This window comes from Phoca vitulina, unplaced genomic scaffold, assembly GCF_004348235.1.
Source record: "Phoca vitulina isolate PV1807 unplaced genomic scaffold, GSC_HSeal_1.0 scaffold1, whole genome shotgun sequence".
Classification (NCBI taxonomy): domain Eukaryota; kingdom Metazoa; phylum Chordata; class Mammalia; order Carnivora; family Phocidae; genus Phoca; species Phoca vitulina.
The window spans coordinates 108,238,393-108,258,128 of record NW_022589704.1 but is presented as its reverse complement, the minus strand read 5'-3'; the positions used below and the strand labels follow the sequence as shown (position 1 = coordinate 108,258,128).

Sequence of the window (19,736 nt, the reverse complement as noted above, 5' to 3'; positions counted from 1 at the left end):
AAGTGCAAACTCTAGAACTAAAACATATAACATCTGAAATTAAAAAAAAAAAAATGTTACCTGGGTATAGCAGCAGACTAGGGTAGTTAAGACAAAAACCAGTTAATCTGAAGATAGATCAATAGAAATTATCCAATCTAAAGAACAGAGAGGAAAGAAAAGAAAGAGGAACAGACCCTTAGGGACCTAAGGGATGATATCGAAGAAGACTCTTACATATGTTTAATTAGAATTCAAAAGATGAGAGAGAGAGAGAGAATAAAATAGAAAAAAGTATCTGAAAAACTAATGGCCAAAATTTCCCAAATTTGGTAAAAAAAAATAACCCAAAATATTTAAACCCCTAAAATATAGTAGTCTGTTTTTCAAAGCAGTATACATATTTCTTAAAATTTATATGAAAAGACAATTCCTGGGGCCCCTGGGTGGCTCAGTCATTAAGCAGCTGCCTTCGGCTCAGGTCATGGTCCCAGGGTCCTGGGATCGAGCCCACATCGGGATCCCTGCTCTGTGGGGAGCCTGCTTCTCCCTCTCCCACCCCCCACCCCCGCTTGTATTCCCTCTCTTGCTGTCTCTCTCTCTCTCTCTGTCAAATAAATAAATAAAATCTTTAAAAAAAAAAAAGAAAAGACAGTTCCTGTAAAGCAATACATATATAATATAAATGAGGAATTTACTCATTTACAGGGCCCTGCATAAAAGCCTATTATAAAATGAATCACTACCCCATGATAAACCTGTTCTCCTAAAACTCGCTTTACCCATGGGTTTTAACACAGAGCCAAGTGGAGAACTCTTAATGGTTATGATATCTATTGTACTCAGGCCTAGGCTGTAGGCCCCAGGACAGGGAGCAGGGAGAGGACAGGCTGTCTTAGGGGGCAGGCAGAGGAGGAGGCTGTGGCCATGGACTGAGAGCCAGTGAGGGGTTCTGATGTTCTACATGGGGGTGAGGTGGGAATGGGGACTGACCTGAGGTTAGGTCGCAGGATAGCATAGCCCACAATGAAGTGCACCTTCTCCAGGTTGGACATGGGTTGGTCTGTGATAGGGCCATCAGGCTCAAATGCTTCCTCTCCAATATTCAGCTGGCTGGTTACCTTGAAACCCAAAGGAGGCGGTCAGGAGAGCTGTGATGCTCCCCATTTGCAAAGGAGGAAACCAGGTGCAAGGAGGGAAGCAAAAGCTTGGGATCCTGTCGCAGGCCAACAGCAGGGCTGGAAGCAGACTAAAGCCCCCTTACCCTGGGCTCACCTGGCCTGTGATCCTGGAGGACCGCTTTAGCTTCATGGAGGAGATATCCTTGCTCCCTCTGTCCCTGCGGCTGGGCCTCTGCAGATGGAGACAATTCCTGAGGGAAGTTGTGCCAGGACGGTACTTTGATGATGCTGCTGACCCCACAGTCACCTAGACAGAGCTAGTGTCCACCTCTCGCAGCCATTTCCTGGCCCAATTTACAAAGCCGCGTGCAGCCCTGCATCTTGGCTGAGCTTTGCAACACTTAGAGATGTGCATCCTCCTCTTCCCTTCTGGGTCAGGAAACAGAGGCAAGGGGAGGTGAGAGACTTCCTAAAACTACTCACATAACCGGCTCTCGGGGAGGGCTCAGGACCATTCTAATTCCAAAGCCTTACCTCTTGCCAGTAAAGCCCTCCAAGGTAGGGCCGGCTCTGAGCCCAGGTGCCCAGGACAGCCCTGGGCCCTGGTCATGCTCAGTGAAAATTTCATGATTTGGAATACCCTCTGCCCCCTGTAAGGTGGGAGCTCAGAGCTCTGCCAGAGGATCAGAAGAATCTAAGCTTCAAGGCCTGCGCTGGGTGGGGTGGTGGGGCTTGTCCCCAGCTATTAGGATCTGTTGGTCTCCTGAGGCAGGAGTCCCACCTTGTCCTGAGGGCATCATGAGAAGTTGCTGCCAAAATTAGAGCTCAGTGTGGAACTGGGCTTGGGTTGGGATCAGTGGGGTTGGGGTTTGGGGTAGAACTGGTTTGCCACACAGGGATAGACTGCAAAATACCCTAGCTGGCAGGTGAGGGTGGGCAAGGCTGGCTCTGCTCACTGCTCCTGTGGGAGGCACACAGCAGGTGCTTAATAAATGTGCGTAGGAAGAAAAACTTGAGATGTGACTTCTGGGAGGCCAGTCCTGCTTCTCCCTGTGCTCACCCTCCAGAGGTGCAGAGTGGCTGGACCACCACCCAGGGTCCTGAGTGGCCCCCAGTGATCCGCGTCCTCCGGCATTTCTACCCACCACAGTATGTGACTTATGAGACTAGGCATTGCAGCTTCCTCTCTTAGTTCACTTAGTCTGGGGAAGTCCAACTGTGAGAACGCTGGGGCAGCCTTGTGGAGAGGCAAGACCTGAGGCCTCCTGCCAGCAGCTATGTTAGGGAGCCATCTTGGAAGTAAGTACTGGAGCCCTGGTCCAGCCTGGAGAGATAGCAGCCCTGTCCGTGGCCTGACTGCAATCTTAGGACAGACCCTGAGCCAAGACAACCAGCTAAGCCACTCTTCACCCTCAGAAACTGTGTGAAAGAATACGTGTACTGTTTCAAGCTGTTAAATTGAGGGGGGGGGGGAGGTAATTTGTTACCCAGCAATAGATAACGAATATGTTCTGCAAAGCCAATGTTTCTAGAGATCCGGGGTCAGGGCTTAACTTGGGCAACTTCCCACATAACCCCTGGACCAAGTCTGGCCATGTGATCTCAAGCTGCAGACTTCCTTAGATTTCTATGCAGTTAGTCTGCACACAGGGCCCTGCAGGTGTCTGAGTGGAGTCCCAGACACTGGATGTATGGGGTGCTGTGATATTGTGATTTATAGTAAGAAATAAATATTTGGTCTTCATCCCCATTCCCGGCACAGAGCTCCTGAAACCCTTGGAATTTCCTGCAGATGAGGCAGGCTGAGAAACACCTAAGAATGGGTGCTGGTTGTCAGCGGAACCAACCCTGTGATTGGGGGATTGGAACTTCCAGTCCCCTCCCTCCCACCTCCACCTCTGGGGAGTGGAGAGGGGCTAGAGATTGATCACCAAGGGCCAATGATTTATTCTTCCTGCCTATGTAATGAAGCCTCCCTAAAAACCCAAAAGGATGGAGTTCAGAGAGCTTCGGGTTGGTGAACGCGTGGAAATTTCAGGAGAGTGGCACGCTGGGAGAGGGGATGCAAGCGCCACCTTCCTTTCCCCAAACCTTGCTCTATGCATCTCTTCCATCTGGCTGTTCTTGGTTATATCCTTTTATAATAAACTGGTAATCTAGTAATTAAAGTATTTCCCTGAATTCTGTGAGTTGCTCTAGCAAATTAATCAAACCCAAGGAGGGGGTCATGGGAACCCCTGATTTGTAGCCTGTGGGTCAGAAACACAGGTGGCAACCCGGACTTGCGACTGGTATCTGAAGTGGGGGGTCGTCTTGTAGGACTGAACCCTTAGTCCGGGATCGGACACTGCCTCCAGGTCGATAGCGTTCCAGGTGAGTGGAATTGTGGCACACCCAGCTGGTGTTGGAGAACTGCTTGGTGTGGGGAAAACCCCCACACATTGGGACTGGTGTCAGAATTATAGGCCGTCCTGGGGGTCCTGCTGCTGGCGGTCCTAGTGCTGTCACTGCTGTGTAATTCCCTTGAATGATTCTTGGTGAGTTCCATTAAGATGACATCATGAAACTGAGGCCTTGGGAAGGACTTCTGACCAAAAGTGAATGTGAATGAACCTTCCATCAGAGGGCAGGATAGAGCACAGGCCAAGAACGGGGTCTTTGAATTCACTAGAATGGATTCAAAGCCCAGTTCTGTCACACTCACTCACTGTGATCTGGGGACAAGTCGCTTCACTTCTCGGCTTCTTTCGCTGTAATAAACTTACTAATCCCTACTTCATAGGGTTGGCTCCCCTGGGGATTAACTGAAGAGGGAACTGGCACACAGCATGCCATCTGTCAGTAACAACACCAGTTGTTACCACTGTTCTGTGCGTTTGAATCCCGTTGAAGTCAAACCTACAACCCAGAGCCTGGAAGGCCCGTTTTGATACTGACTGTTATCACTCAGAAACTCCTGGGCATCATGCCTGACTCATGAGTTCCTGAGCGCGAGTCAGGTTTAGTGGCTGATGCTCACTCCACGTCTTGCCCACTTCAGGTCCAGCTTCCACGGGGCCCTGCCCTGCCCCGGCCCCCTCACACCACGCACCTGTGTAGACCCACAGTGCTGTGGAGACTGGGTGCTGTTCTTTCTGCCCAGGGTGTCGTGGATCTGCCGCATCACTGAGCCGCCATGCAGGCCGTTCCTGGCAAAAAGCACTGGCTCTGGAAGGTCACCCATGAACCTCAGGATGATGCTCCACACGGCCAGGGCGGCCTGGGGAAACGGAGACAGGGGGCTCAGCTGGAACGCAGCTAGCAGTCCGGGGCCCACAGCGATCCCTTCCCTTCCTCATTGCCTCTGACCCAGGGGGAGGCCTGAGCCACTAGAAGCCAGAGAACCACTGGGTACCGAGCAGTCGGCTTCATCCTCATGGTAGAGCAGTGGGTAGCGCAGGGGCCGCCGGATGTGCGTGTGGCTGGCCGATTTCTGGAAGTAGGTTGCAGCAAACCTGGGGAAGGTGTATTCGGCCAGGCCGTCCGTGTCGTCCTCAGACTCCTCCACCATGGGGACGGTGTCCAGGTCAACCTCGGGCAGCTTCTGGGTCCCTGCTTCCAGGTCCTACGTGCCAGTGAGAGGAAGGGTCAGGGGTAAGCTGTCCCTTCAGATGCTAGCCAGCAGGGTGTGCCTCTCTGGGGGCCAGGGAGCCCCAAGACAGGTCTGTCTGATTATCGGCTGGGTGCGGCATGAACCACGCCCCCTTGTGTCTGAGACCTCTTCCACCACCTCACCAGGTCAGTGGGCCCCTGCTGGGCAGTTCCTCTTGCAGAAGTGGTCTCAGCTGCCCCGACTGCACGGCGTGTGTGTGTGTGTGTGTGTGTGTGTGTGTGTGTGTCTCGGTCACTGGGTCTCAGGGCCCAGAGCTGAGTGTGGTGAAAGCCCGGGGACCTGCTCCAGTCCGGCCCTCCCCTCCCCTCCTGCCCCCGCTCCCTCCGTCAGACCCCGCTGCCAGTGCCCCTTAGCTTTCAGCGTTCATCAGCCCCCACATCACATACTGCAGAGCAGCTGCGGACGGGTGCTCTGAGAGGGGGTCAAACACGCTGTGGGAAATGCTGCCTGGTTGAAAGCCCCACAGCATTTGCACGTTAAAGGTTCTAGGAAGTCTCCTAGGTAAGAAACCTGCTTAACTTGAAAGGGTCTGGCCACAGAAACTCATGTGCCCCTTTTCCTTGCTTGCTCACCCAGGACCGCAGGACACACTTCACCACCTCTTCTGTCAGCTCCCCTAACCCCCCAGCCGAGCCTTGACTTCTCAGTGAGCCTGGAGGCTGACTGCGGTCAGGCACTGAGCGGCGTCCTCCATCCCCTGCCAGGCCGGACCCCTGAATGACAGGGCCCATCTTACCTCAAAGCGCTGTGGGGCCTGGCCCTCCTGCCCACCGACCATGGAAGGGAGGAAACCGAACACTTGCTCCACCATCTCCGTGTCCGTGACAGTGTCGTAGATGGACTGCCGTTTCCGGGTGGGGAGAGCACTTTGGCTCTTCTGCTCTTCAGCGGGGATGGCCAGAGGCCCCTGCATATATGCCCCATGGAGCAAGGTTACCACAGGCCCGGCGGAGGCAAGCACCTCACTGAACCTCCTCCTGATGTGATTTGTTCAAATCAGTAAGTTTTCCTCTAAAATCCTAGAATTTAATAACTAGCATGACTAGAGATCAACCACCCTGGGCTTTTCATTTCCCATGGAGAATCAGAGGTCCAGAGAAGGAAGGCTGCCTGACATGGTCCCTGAGCTACTGCCTCAAACCCCAGGGGCCCCCAGAACCTAGCTGCCCACCTAGTCCCTTCACTCAAAGTGCACCAAGGCTCCACTAGGACAGGTCCCTGGGCCTGTACTAACTAGCGCACAGGTGAGGCTGATTTGTGGTCTGGGGCTACCCGGGAGCAGAAGCCTGCTGTGGACGTGTCTGAGGGTCTGATGTCTTACTTGTCCTGGCCACTGCACTAGTAATGTGCTCAGCAGACCCAACTTTCATCCCTAGAGCAGGCGTAGACTTCATCCTAGCCTTTTCCTTATCAGTTTCCAAATGAGCGAGTACTGAGGAAAGAGGTTGATTCTCGGGTGCTCGCTAGAGGAAAGGGAATCACGAGAGTGAAATTTCAAAATTCAGGGATGTGCACCTTGCGCCACTGCCCTGCTCCCTGCCCGTCAGCCTCTCCTGCCCAGACACTCACAGACTCCTCTTGGAATTTCTCTACCCTAGAAGTGTCATGCCACGGCCCAGTCACCCAGGGGCCTTTGCCCTCCTCCACGGAGCTGTGGTCCCCCATAGCTCATCTGGCCCTGGTTTCCTATGTCGTTCAGGGAGGGATCAAGGCGTTCAGTTTCCAGGTTTCAGGCATAAGACCATCCTGCTGACACGATGCCTCTTCTATGTCACATCCCGCATGCTCCTGGGGGTGACCTAGATGTCCCAGACGGCCTGAGGACCTGCTGCAGTCATAACTTTGGACGTGGAGGAGATAGGAGTGTCTGGTGAGAGCTCTATGTCGCTGCTCATCCCTCCTGACTGCCTTCCTGCTATGGGCCCCAGTCAGCCCTCACCGGCCTAAGAGGGCACTGACCACCTACACTGGCTTTCTGCTGCCGGAAGTTCCGCCGGGCAGCCATGCCCCTGGCATGCGCCTGTATGACCACCACTGCCTTCCTCTTGGCCTGGACTTGCTGGCGCACAAGGTAGCCCCTGCATAGTGCCTGCAGCTGGACCATCCTCTGCCACATGGTCTGGTACTGCTTTGCCAGCAGCTGGCTCCGGGCAATGGCCTGCAGGCGCTCAAAACCCAGGAGGATCTGTGGAGGCAAGAGGGACAGATGCTCAAAAGGAGGCCTGGGCCCAGCAGGGCAAAGAGCATGGAGAAGGCCTTCCCAAAGGGACAGAGAGAAAGAGAGGCAAGTCATACACCCCAGGAGACCTCACAAATTAGCTTCACAGTTATCTGCTTCTTGGCAAAGCGCTAGTGCTAAAATTTTATGCACCTACAAGCATGAGCATATTAAGTGAGTTATTACTTGCAAAGCACTTAGAACAGTCCTTGGCATGCAAATAAGTGCTAAATAAGTATTGTTAAATGGCATAGACAATAAAGTGCTCTCCTGGTGGCCAGTGATTAGAGAACTGGTTTGGATGTCACATGGGTGATGGGATTCCAGGGGCCTTGCTTATCACACCTAAAGCTAAGTCCAGCCAAATTGTCAGAAGCTAGTGCACCTGTGTGGAGGTCTATGGCTGGCTTCATTAAGCTAATCTCTGGGATCTTTAAAATAAAGAGGAAATAATAAATTGATAAACACCCACTTCTATGCTGCAAACATGCTTTGGGGCACAGCAGTCCCTGATCCCCTGGACGAGTCTTGCTGGCTTCTCAAAGACCAACCCATTGGGTGCTGGGGGTATGGGGTCATGCTTCATCCTATAAGCTTGGAAGTTATACAGACCTGCATCCAAATCCCAGCTCTACTGATTACTAGCTGTGTGCTCCTGGGAAAATTATTTAATCTCTCTATGCCTCGACCTTATTGACACATGGGGTTGGTTTAACAATAAATAAAACAATGCATGCAAAGGAACGGTTCTAAGTAGCCTTTCAGTCCATGTCAGCTGCTATTACATCCTTGTGAGCACAGTACATGGACAGGCCTGGGGTCAAATTTCAAAATGCAAGGATGTGCATCTTGTTGCTGTTCCCCTGTTCCCTGCCCTTCAGCCTCTCCTGTCCAGACCCTCAAAGGCTCCTCTTGGTATTTCTCTGGCCCCAAAGCATCATCCCACAGCCCAGTAACCAGGGGTCTTCACTCTCCTCCACAGAACTGTAGCCTCTCATAGCTCATCTGGTTCTAGTTTCTTGAGCCTGGTTTTCTGGCCTTGGTTTGCTGATGTGACCACTGCATGTCCCAACCACAGTCACATCAGTGACAAAGGCAAGTGGTCAAGTGAGGCCCAATAGAGCGTGGTTAAGGTTGCTCTGGTTCATTTGTTGAGCAGACACTCATTAGCAGTGCCTGTGGTCAAGAAAAAAATCAGAAGAGCTTGAAAGAGAGAATAATCCATCAACCTACTTTGTTGGCTGCAAATTGAGAAAAGACAATCATTATGTGATTTCAGAGCAGGCCATCTCATTCTAGCTCTGGAGATGCCCAAAATTCTGTAAGAGAACACACTGAAGCCCGCAAACCGTGTGACCTGAGATGATGCTAAACAGTGTGTGGCGGGCTGAGGGCTGGTCGTTTGAAGTCTGTTGTGATGAGTTAGTGATCTGATCCTCCCTGCCTGAGCTCTCATATTCACATGAACCAACTTTCAGCTGGAGCAGCCTCCCTAGTGAGTTCTCTCACCTGCTTGAAGTTCCGCCTGCTGTAGTAGCCTCTCCACCCAGCCTGGAGGGTCACGGCTGCCCGCCTCTGCCTCAGGAACTCCCTCCTAGAAGGGGAAATGCAAGTCCGAATGTGTGTGTAACAACCTCAGACATTTCAAAGCCTTTGGGGGGAAAATGATTTGAAGGGAAGAGGGATAATGAAATGTTGGGGAAAATGAACACATACATTATTTCTTTCCCAAAAGCCTTTTTTTTTTTTTTTAAGATTTTATTTATTTATTCATGAGAGACAGAGAGAGAGAGAGAGACAGAGGCAGAGGGAGAAGCAGGCTCCCCGCGGAGCAGGGAGCCCGATGCGGAACTCGATCCCAGGACCCTGGGATCACAACCTGAGCCGAAGGCAGACGCTTAACCGACTGAGCCACCCAGGCGTCCCATCCCAGAAGCCTTTACAAACCAAAGACACACATGTTAACTTAAATCTATTGCCAACTACTCAAATTTGTGAATTAGGACAGTCCAGTTTTTAGAGCAATCAGGAAATTTTTCCTCACTCCTTCCAAAGATCTATGAAAGGATAAAACTCATTTCCAACTTTTTACTCCTTGCCAAACTTTTCCTGATCCTCTGGCCAGTAGCCCAGGTATCTGCTGGGAACTAGGTCAGAATCCCAGGACCAGGGCTCCTCTCTGGAGGCAGGTCAAGGCAGGAGGGCAGCCCCCCAGGTCCTGGTAGCTTGGCAGCTCCATCAGACAGCTCCCCTCTGTAGGGTGGAAAGTGGGCTGAATATGGAGAGGGTAACCTGAAACATGACCTCTGGGGAAGCGAGCTTGGTACATATAGATGTATCCTTTATCTCACACTTATCTGAGTTTCCTTATCACTGCTAATAATTTTTCAGGATATTTTCTTAGGCTTAGGACAGTAGATCTCAACCATATTAAAAAAATCATCTGGAGAAGTTCAATATTTATTGATGTCCGGGTCCTACCCATTCTGATTAAGTGAGAATCCTTGCTGATGGGTCTGGAGAATCTCTATCTCTCTTGCTCTATCTAATGTTTTTTGGTATATATATACACACACACACACAGTATAAATATCTCCCCAGATGATTCTAATATGAAGCTGAAGTAAATAATTATCTAAAATAAAGATAATCTGTCTCCTTTCTAATACTTATACCAGTGGTTCTCAAATGGGGGTGATTTTGCCCCCAGCCCCGGGGCACATTTGGCAGTGTCTAGAGATATGTTGGGTTGCTATGACTGGGGGATGGGGGAGGAGGATGCTACTGGCATCTCATGAGTAGAGGCCAGGAATGCTACTAAACATCCCATAATGCCCAGGACAGCCCTCACAACAAAGATTTATCTAATCCAAAATGACAACAGAGTTGAAGTTGAGAAATCCTATTTTTTTTTATCTTTTCTTTAATATTCTAGTCTAACTGTATTGTCCAGAAGAACAGAACACTATCAATTATCAATGATGATCACTTCTGGGAAGACGGAGTAGGCATACTTTTTCCTATTTCTCCTGCTGACTACAACTAAAAACCCTGTACATTTATATGAAACAAACATAAGAAGACTCTGAAACGTGGAGAGAAGAAGGCAGGCCGGTTATGGATCTCAGATCCAAGGAGCGACACAGTGCTAACTTCTCTGGGTTTTCTTTTTACCTCATATTCCCCAGAGTAGGAGCTGAAGAAGTCAGCAATCCAGAAAGGACAATGGGGACAGAACAGAAGAGCCCCAAGGAAAGCCTTCTCTTTCTACCAAAAGGCTTAGGGAAGGGGAAGCTTAGCAAGACAAAACTTTTAAATAAAAGCCACTCTACTCCAGCGAAAAACCACAAAACAACTGTGGTCCTAGCCCCACTTATACCAAAAAATGCCAAGTGGGGAGCCTAGATTTCTGCCCTTGCCAGGGTCATGTCAGAGAAGGCTAAGTGGGAAGCCATCCTTGATGAGTAGTAATGAGCCCATCTCTCACAGTGTCAGTGGAGACCACTGGGGAATCCTGGACTTCCACAACCACTTGGCAGTAATGTGGTGCTCCTCCTCTCCATGCTGGAGTGGTGTCAGAGGAGACCCAGTGCAGAGGCAGGTCTTTCACCAGCCCCCAGTGATAAGAATGTCACTCTCCCGCTATGGTATCAGTAAAGGCCATATTGGGGTAGTAATAAGGCACTTATGGCCCTCCCAGCCAGGGTGATATCAGTGGAGGCCTACTGGGAAGCTAGAACTCCCACTCCCAGCCAGCAGTAAAAAGGGACCTCTACCTGCCTTGAGAGTCAGTAGAAGCCATGTGGAGAACTTGGATTCTCCCCCCATCTGACAGTAAATGGATGGCACCCCCACCTCCCCCTGCTAGAGTGGTGTCAGAGGAAGCCAGCTAAAACAGAACATTTAAACAAGACCCAGAGTTCTTATAATATAATAACCCAATTGTCCACATTTCAATCTAAAATCTCTTATCATATTAAGTAAGAACCAGGAAAATATTAACTCAAATGAGAAAAGACAAGCAACATATGCCAACACTGACAGAAATGTTAGCCATTATAAAAATGCTTCAACGAGCAGTTATAAACACACTTGAAACAAATGAGAAAATACAAAGTCTCAGTAAAGAAGTAAAAGACATAAAGTAGAACCAAATGGAACTGAAAAATATAATAACTGAAATAATAATAATAATAAAAACCTTCAGTGGATGGGTTTGGCAACAGATGGAGAGAAAAGAGGAAAGAATCAGTGAGCTTGAAGATAGAATGGTAGAAATTACCCAACCTGAAAAACAGAAAGAAAAGAGACCAAAATAAAGTGAATGGAGCCTCAGGCACCAGTAGGACTGTAACTAAATTTTTTTTTTTTTTTTTTGTCATTGGAGTCTTAGGAAGAAAGGAGAAAGAGGCAGTGCTGAAAAAGCATTATAAGAAATAATGGCTTAAAAGCTCATAAATGTAGCAAAAGATATAAACATACAGATTCAAGAAGCTGAGCAAACTTCAGACAGGATAAATTCAACAAAGTCCACATCAAGATACCTCATGGTCAAACTTCTGAAAACTAAAGGCAAAAAATCTTGAAAGTAACAAGAGAGAAACAATACATTACTTTTGGGGCAAAATGATTCAGATTTCTCCTCACAAACCATGGAGCCCAGGAGTAAGTGGCACAATTATTTTCCAAGGACTGAGAGAAAAGAGCTGTTAACCCAGAATTTTATGTTACTGAAAATATCTTTCAGAGATGAAGGGGAAATAAAGACATTCTCAGATGAAGGAAAACTAAAAACACTAAGAGAATTGCCAATAGACCTATCCTAAAATAATAACTAAAGGAAGTTCTTTAAAGAGAAAGGAAATGATAAAAGAAACCTTGGAATGTCAGAAAGGAAGAAAGAAATAGTAAGCAACAATATGGGCAAATACAATAGGCTTTCCTCTCCTCTTGAGTTTTCTAAATCATGTTTGATGATTGAAGCAAAATTTGTAACACTAATGTTGTTCTAAATGTATGTAGAGGAAACATTTAAGGAAAATTATATTACAAATGGGAGAAGGTAAACGGACATAAAGGGAGATAAAGTTTCTATGCTTCTCAAAGTGGTAAAATGATGACACTGGTAGACTGTCATAATTTGTGTATATATAATGTAATAGTAGAGCAACAGCTAAGAAAAGCTATAAAAAGAAATACACTCTAAAATACTATAAATAAATGAAAATGGAATTTTAAAAAATGTTTAGGTAATCCACAGTAAGGCAGGAAAAAGAAAACAGAGAAATGAAAAACAGAGAACAGAAAACAAAAAATAAAATGGCAGACTCAAGGTCTAATGTATAAATAATTACATTAAGCATAAAAAGCATAACTACACCAACTAAAAACCAGAGATTGGCTTAATAGATTTAAAAGCAAGACTGTCTATGACTTGAAATACAGGTTGAAAGTAAAAGGATGAAAGATGTATATCTTGCAAATAGTAACCAAGATAAAACAGAAGTGGCTGTATTATTATCAGATAAAGTAGACTTCAGAGCAAAGAAAATAACCAGAGACGAAGGGGGACATTACATGATGATAAAAGGATAAATCCACCAAGAAGATATAGCAATCCTAAATGTGTATGTACCAAACAACACAGCTGAAAAATATATGAAGCAAAAAATGATAGAACTAAAATGAAAAACGGGCAAATCCACAATTATGCTTGGAAACTTCAGCACCCCTTTCTCATCTTTTCAAGCACCCTTAGAACACATAACAAGATAGTCCATATCCTGGGCCATAAGGGAAATGTGAGTACATTAAAAAGATTTAACTCATACAGAGTGTGTCTCCAACCACAATGGAATCAAACTAGAAATCAATAACAGTATGATAACAGGAAAATCTCCAAACACTTAGAAACTAAATGTATGTAGAGGAAACATTTAAGGAAAATTATATTACAAATGGGAGAAGGTAAATGGAAGTTCTAGCCAGTGCAATAAAGCAAGAAAAGTAAATAAAAGACATAAAGATTGGAAAGGAGGAAATAAGACTCTCCCTATTTGCAGATAATGTAATTATCTACATAGAAAATTTTAAGAAATCCATAAAAAGTGAGTGACTTCAGCAAGGTTGCAGGAAACAAAGTCAACACACACAAATCAATTAATATTTTTAGACTAGCTATGAACACATCAATGTCAAAATTAAAAATACAGTACCATTTATAATCTCTCAAAAAAAAAAAAAACGCAATCTAGGTATAAATCTAAAAAAACATATACAGAACATGTATACCAAAAACTAAAAAACATTGGTGAAAGACATCAAAGAAGACCTAAATAAACGGAATTCATGGATTAGAAAACTTAACATAGTAGAGATGTCAATTCTCCTCAAATTGATATATAACATTAATTACTATCAAAATCCCAGCAAGAATTTTTTGTAGATATGGATAAGGTCTTTCTAAGATGTATATAGAAAGACAAAGGACCCAGAACAGCTAAAACAATTTTGAAAAACAAAGTAGGAGGAATCAGTCTACACAACTTCAAGACTTATTATGTAACTACAATCAACAAGACAGTGGCCCTGGCAGAGGAACAGACACATGGATCACTGCAACAGAACAGAGAATGCAGAAACAAACTTGCAATATGCCCAACTGATTTTCGACACAGGTGCAAAATCAATTCATTGAAAGAAGGATGGATTTTTCAATGAACGATGCTGTAGCAACATCCACTGGGGGAAAAATTTTAAAAGAACCATAGCCTAAGTCTCACACACTATACAAGATTTAACTCAAAATGAGAATGGATCTAAATGCAACTGTAAAACTATAGAGCCTTCTAGAAAATAAGACTGGAGAAAACCTTCAGGCAGAGATCTTAGATGTGACACCAAAAGCATGCACCACGAAGGGAAATTTGATAAACTGGACTCCATCAAAACTAAAAATTTTGCTCTGCAAAGACCCTCTTAAGAGGACTTGAGGAAAAACTATAGACTGGGAGGAGATATTTGCAAACCACACATCTAACAAAGGACTAGTATCTAGAATATATAAGTAATTCTCAAAACTCAACAAAGAGGGGCGCCTGGGTGGCTCAGATGGTTAAGCATCTGCCTTCGGCTCAGGTCATGATCTCAGGGTCCTGGGATCGAGTCCTACATCAGGCTCCTTGCTCAGCGAGGAGCCTGCTTCTCCCTCTGCCTGCCACTCCCCCTGCTTGTATTCTCCCTCTCTCTCTCCCTGGCAAATAAATAAATAAAATCTTAAAAAAAAAAAAACCCAAAAACCCCCAAGAACTTAACAAAGAATCCGATCAGAAACTGGGCAAATAACAAGCACAGATGTTTCACCAAAGAGGATATATACATGTGACAGATAAGCCCATGAATAGATGTGGGTGTGTGGGCTGGGAGGGGCTTGGGCAGGGCCAGCACCTCCATTTGTAGCCTCGCAGGACTCTCTGGATGTTGACTGCTGCCTTGTCCAGGGCCTGGCTCCTCTGTACCTCCAGCAGAGTGTCCTGGTTATCCTGGAACAGAGGAGATCCCAGCATGTAGACGCCTCCACTCATCTCCACACCCCACCTGGGGCCAGGGCCCTATCTACAGAAGGGTCTTTCAGACTTTTCCCTTATGTGCTCCCAGGAGGGCAAGCAGGGGAAGTGGCCCTCAAATTGATCCTGATGTGGCTCAGAGACAGGAGCTGCAACTATACCCCCAGTTCCCAGTCTAAGAACTTCCCATTTTAGTTCTTTCTTCTTGTTCATTCAATCCGGCAAATTTTATTTCTGCTCTGGAGAACCCAATAAGGGGGCAAAAAGTTTCTCTGAAGCTATGTTTTATTTTCCAAAATTCATGTGAAATGTCACCCAACTTGTAGTACAGACTCATGCTTGTTTCAATGGAAACATGTTTCCCCCAGCCTTTGAGTAGGATTCAAAGTGAGTTGATGCGCCCTATTCGCCCCTGAGCTGTGATTTTCTTTGGCCTGCCTTTGTGCTTCACCTGGATCGCTGTTCCCTTGGGCTTGCCATCCTAGTCCCTGCAGGGCAAGGACCAACTTTGTTGAACAGAAAGCAGCTTGGTGCTTTGGTGAGTGGTGAGGAGAGGCAGGGGTTTGGTGGCCTCTCCCACCTCCATCAGTCTTGCATCAAGCAAGTGCTGAGCCTCTTCATGTGCCCAGGTGGGCACTGGGGACACAGAGATACACCAGACCTCTGATGGTGGCCTCAAGGAACAGCCAGGGAGGGGAGAAGTGGAGGGATGGGCACTCTCCTCCTCCTCTCCTCGACCACATGCCCGTACTGACCTCACCCTTTATACCCCTGTGGCCCTCAACGTCTATCCCAGCTTCCTGGACAGCACCCTGGGACTTCCCCGATGTCTTCCATCTGACAGCCTCACCTCCCCAGTGGAATCCGAAGCCCTTCTGCCTTTTCCCTCTTGACTAAGTCCAGAGCCCCAGCACAGGCCTGGCTAATGCATGGACAGATGAACAGATGGACTGACTAGAGGGTCAGGGCAGGGAAGTCCCTCTGGAAACAGATGAGGATGAGTGAGCAGACTGTGTGGAAGCAGAGGGAGTGAAGGACTTAGGAAGGGGCTATGGGGATGGGGTGGGGCTTGGGTGGGCTGGCAGAGCATGCTTCCAGCACTGATCTTCTCTTCTCCCTCCTCTTTCTCTCTTTGCTCACCCACCCACAGCTTACAAGGCTAGGGGACATGGAGGTTCTGTCCTCCGTGGCTCTTGACCCAACTTGTAGTCCTGGAGGGCCCAAAGGCCAGGCTCAGGGGCTAGAGGCTGTCAGCCACAAGCTGTCTCTGTGTGACCTTGGGCCTTCCTGTAAGTTGTGGGGGATGGAGGTGGGTGGTGGGCGGTGGTGCTGCTTGCACATGCCTGCCCAAGGACAAGCTCTTCTAAGGTGAGGGGTAATCAGCACACTGATTCCTTCCACTGAAGCACTAGCTCCCCAGGGCTCTGAAGAGGTGAAGCTTCCCCAGATCTGACTTCAGACTGTGGCTCCTGGCATGGAGGAGGAGGCCTATTCTCAGGGACAGTGGGAGCCTACCCTGAGCTCCTTCTTGCTTCTGCCTGGTGACTTGGGGCAGCTCCTCCTTATCCTCAGGTCTTGCCTTAGATGCTCCACTCTGAGAAGCCTCCTGGGCTTCTGCAGGCTGGTCTGAGCCCTCCCCACATTCCCCCTGCCTCCCTTCCCCCCCCCCCCAGCATGGCTTTCTACAACCAGGGTGCCTCAGGGTGGGGGCCATACCTGGAGCAGGCTCCCATGGCATTGGCTCAGGGTGGGTGAGGGGATGCCACCTGGTGGACATGGGACCAGCCCCAAGGAGGAGACTGAGGACCAGCACGTTCAGGGGCTCACCTTCAGGAAAATTTTGGTCTTTCCCACTTTCCATTCTTTGTCTGTCCCCAGCCACATTTCGGCAATGCGCAGAGTCATCTGGCGAGCCTTGTCTCGAAGCTGCCAAGGAGAAAACAGAAGTGGCTTGGTGGAGTTGGAGCAGCCCCTCCCCCCGGGGTGGGGGGAGAGGGAGGGTCCCTTCTCAAAGGCTTTCTGGGATTCAAGTCTTCCTCCTCCCCTGGGTTTCACCATCAGTGCTGCTCAGTCAGGACACAGGCTCAAGCAATTCCAAACAAGGATGGGGCCCAGGGGAGCACCCAGGACCTGGAACCTCAAGGCCACCATGCTTCGCAGGCCTGGAGCCTCAGTGAGGCTGTTGGGTACTTGGACAGCCCAAAGTTTAGGATGGCTGAGTGTTTGAGGAAGGATGGGAAGGACCTCCTGCCCCCAGTAGCAATCCAGCCACACATCATCTCCCCAGCATGCTACCATGGAAGTATTTGCTTTAAAGTGCAGACACCTCCTAGAACCAACATATTCAGCCACCAGCCTCATCCAGTGAGTGTGACCTAGTGTGAGCCACCCCCTCCCTCACTTCCAGGGCCCCCAGGGAGTGAGACACGGGGCTGGAGGAGATGAGAGGAAGGGAGGAACAAGGGTCATTTCAAAGCTTGGAGCCTGGGAAGAGGTCCTCAGCCGCAGGAGGGCAGCTGGAGGACCCCCTTGGAACTGGGGGGTGGGGCACCGGGAGGTAGCAGGGGTGCTGAGGCTGACCACTGCTGCCTCTTAGGGCCCGCGTGCTGAGGCGGAGGCTAACAGGCACCTGCAGGCGCACAGCGTTGGGCAGCACCACGCCGAACCTCCGGGAGAACTCCTCGAACGTGTACCGGATGGGGAAGCCGGACTTGCGGATGTGCACGGTCTCCATCATGCCGGAGTAGCGCAGCTGCCGGATGCACAGCTCGCGGTCGAAGAGCTGCGGGCGCAGAGGTGGGAGGCCCGCTTCCTGAGCCGCTGCACGCGGGCAGCCCGCCCGACCCCCAGCCGTGCCGCCATCCCCAGATACAAGACAACTCAACAACGCTTGGTTTGACCAAAAGTCTCTTTGGAAGACAGGTATTTGTTCTGAAGTCACTGAAAAGTCCCGAAAGTGTTTCCGAGGAGATAAAAGTCGATAATATACAAACTGTGACATCCACAAGAACACTAAATACTCCCTTCATTCTCAGGATATGCAAAGTACTATGAATATAAAAGTTATTTGCATATGTCACGTTAAAATGTTTCCTCCTGGCCTTGCCTGTGTTGGGGTGGGCGCCCCTGCAGCTCTTCCGGCACCATTCTGCCTCCCACAGTCTAGTGGAATGAAGAAATACATTTCCCACCGAGAGTCAGAAAATATTCTAGCCAGCTTAGTCTCTCCGCCTCCCCCTCCCACCCAGAGATGGGCGTGGCCAACAGAGAGGACTATGGGCCTGATGCTTTGCGCAAGGGTATGGGGCCTCAGCCATGGCCCCGGACTCTACACAGCTTAGCCTCTAGAGAACCTCCCCTCAGCCTCCGAGCCAGGAATGTCTGGGGACTAGGGGCACAGCCTCAAATCTGGCAAGCCCACCAGCAGGCAGTTACCCACCTGGAAACACTGAGGGCCACAGAAACAACTGTTTATGGCCATTAGTCTTGGGCAACTAATTGGTTCCCATTTATTGAGCATTTCCTGTGAGCTCAGTGTTTCTCATTTAATTTTTACAACAGCCCTACATGGTGGAGGACTTTAGCTCCAGTTTTAAGACGGATGGCTGAGGCTCAGGGCCACACTCCCAAGTGGCTGAGCCAGGTTTAAACCCTGAGCCTGCCTGGCCCCCCCCCCCCCACCCCACATAGCAGTCGGGGTCTCTGAGAGATGTGCCAGGCGTGCTGGAGAAACAGGAACATCAGCCTCGGGCCCCGCCCACCTGTCTCACAGCTCTGCAAGTGGGGGGTGTGGGTGTGGGCAGAGAGCCTCTGGGAATACAGTTATTATCTAAATATAGGCATTGTGCCTCTAAGTAAGATACATTCTGGATTTCCTAGGCCAGTCCCAATTTCCTATAATTTTATTCTATTCAAAAAATACAATACAATTAATTAACATCCTAGTACTGGTTGCTGCCCCTTATTGAGCGGGGTTTACACATGCAGACTTGCCAAAAACATGTACAGTCCTTGCTGCCCCCTGCCCCGCCACAAGGCAGGCACGATTCTGACTTTACAGAGGAGAAAACAGGCTCAAAGAAGTAAAGCACCTGGCCAAGTGCACATAGCTGGTGAATAGCAGGCCCGAGACAACAGAGCCCTGGGTTATCCAAAGTCCTGCCAGTCACCGATCTTTGAATGGCCTAGACTGGTCACCTTACTTCAGTGTCCCCATCTCTAAAATGGGGGCAGATAGCTCTAATGCTGACCACTCCCTGATGAAGGGAGTGACGTTACCCTAGATGCCATCAGACTCATCTAATAGATGCCCCCCCGTGCGTGACCCCAGCCTCCCCTCATTACCAGTGGCTTTTTGTACTCATTGGGTTTGATGCAGCGGATGAAGTAGGGCTGGCAGCTGGTCAGGATTTTCATCAGCTGGTCCAGGGACTTCTTGAATTGGCCTGCCAACGTGGAGGGCTGCTTGCTGGAGTCTGCGGACTGCAGGCAGAAGCACAGGCACAAGTGGGGGGCTGGGGAGCTCGGCCTGGGGCACAGCTGACCCAGATGAGGGCTTCTGCCAAGGTCCCACAGATGGGCGGGGCTGCATTCTTGCAGCCCCTCACGCACTGGCCCATCATAGGTTCTGGTGAGTAAGATGGGGCAAGGTATACTGTCTAGGGGTGGGGTCCCCCAAGTGGGGTGTACGAGATGATACACCAGAGTGGGAAAGAATGTGAGAACTGGCAACATTCACTTTTTACCTCTACCCTTCTAAGTTTTCAGTTTTCCTATTGGTTTTGTATGTTTTTAAAAAATGTTTTATAGTGCACATTGTAAACATTGTAGTACATGTATATAGTTTTAAAATAGATGTAACAAAATCATGGATGCAAGAGGAAACAAGCGCAAGCCCCCAGCAGGCTCAGTGTGTGTTTTGTGCAATGCTCATCTTGGGTGATGCTCCCTGACCAAACCCTTCCCAAGTCAAATGCACCCGAGCAAAGGCATGTACTGCCAAATTGCATCAACTGGTGACACGAGTCTTAACACTTCTGAGAAGAGGATGCAATCACTGCCACCTTATAGTAACAATGGGCAGCATTTTCTTGTTGTCCTGGTTTGTAAAATAATGTGCATTTCCCTTGCTGTCATCTTGTTCCCTGAAATCCCCGGGACATGCTCTGGGGGCCCCACAGAGCCAGGACAAGCCTGTACTC

At 48.8% G+C, this 19,736-nt stretch overlaps 1 protein-coding gene across 1 annotated transcript in view; it reads right to left on the bottom strand.

Moving 5' to 3' along the window:
* Positions 1 to 19,736, bottom strand: part of MYO7B (myosin VIIB) — a 74,528-nt gene that overhangs the window by 21,988 nt on the left and 32,804 nt on the right. Inside the window, exons 14-23 of the mRNA XM_032406092.1 lie at positions 18,880 to 19,017; positions 17,165 to 17,317; positions 16,363 to 16,461; positions 14,417 to 14,511; positions 8,480 to 8,564; positions 6,719 to 6,937; positions 5,489 to 5,659; positions 4,495 to 4,704; positions 4,192 to 4,359; positions 973 to 1,100 (exon numbers count right to left, since the gene is read on the bottom strand). Of these exons, the coding sequence (XP_032261983.1) occupies positions 973 to 1,100; positions 4,192 to 4,359; positions 4,495 to 4,704; positions 5,489 to 5,659; positions 6,719 to 6,937; positions 8,480 to 8,564; positions 14,417 to 14,511; positions 16,363 to 16,461; positions 17,165 to 17,317; positions 18,880 to 19,017 (1,466 nt within the window). The remainder of the gene's footprint in view (positions 1 to 972; positions 1,101 to 4,191; positions 4,360 to 4,494; positions 4,705 to 5,488; positions 5,660 to 6,718; positions 6,938 to 8,479; positions 8,565 to 14,416; positions 14,512 to 16,362; positions 16,462 to 17,164; positions 17,318 to 18,879; positions 19,018 to 19,736) is intronic.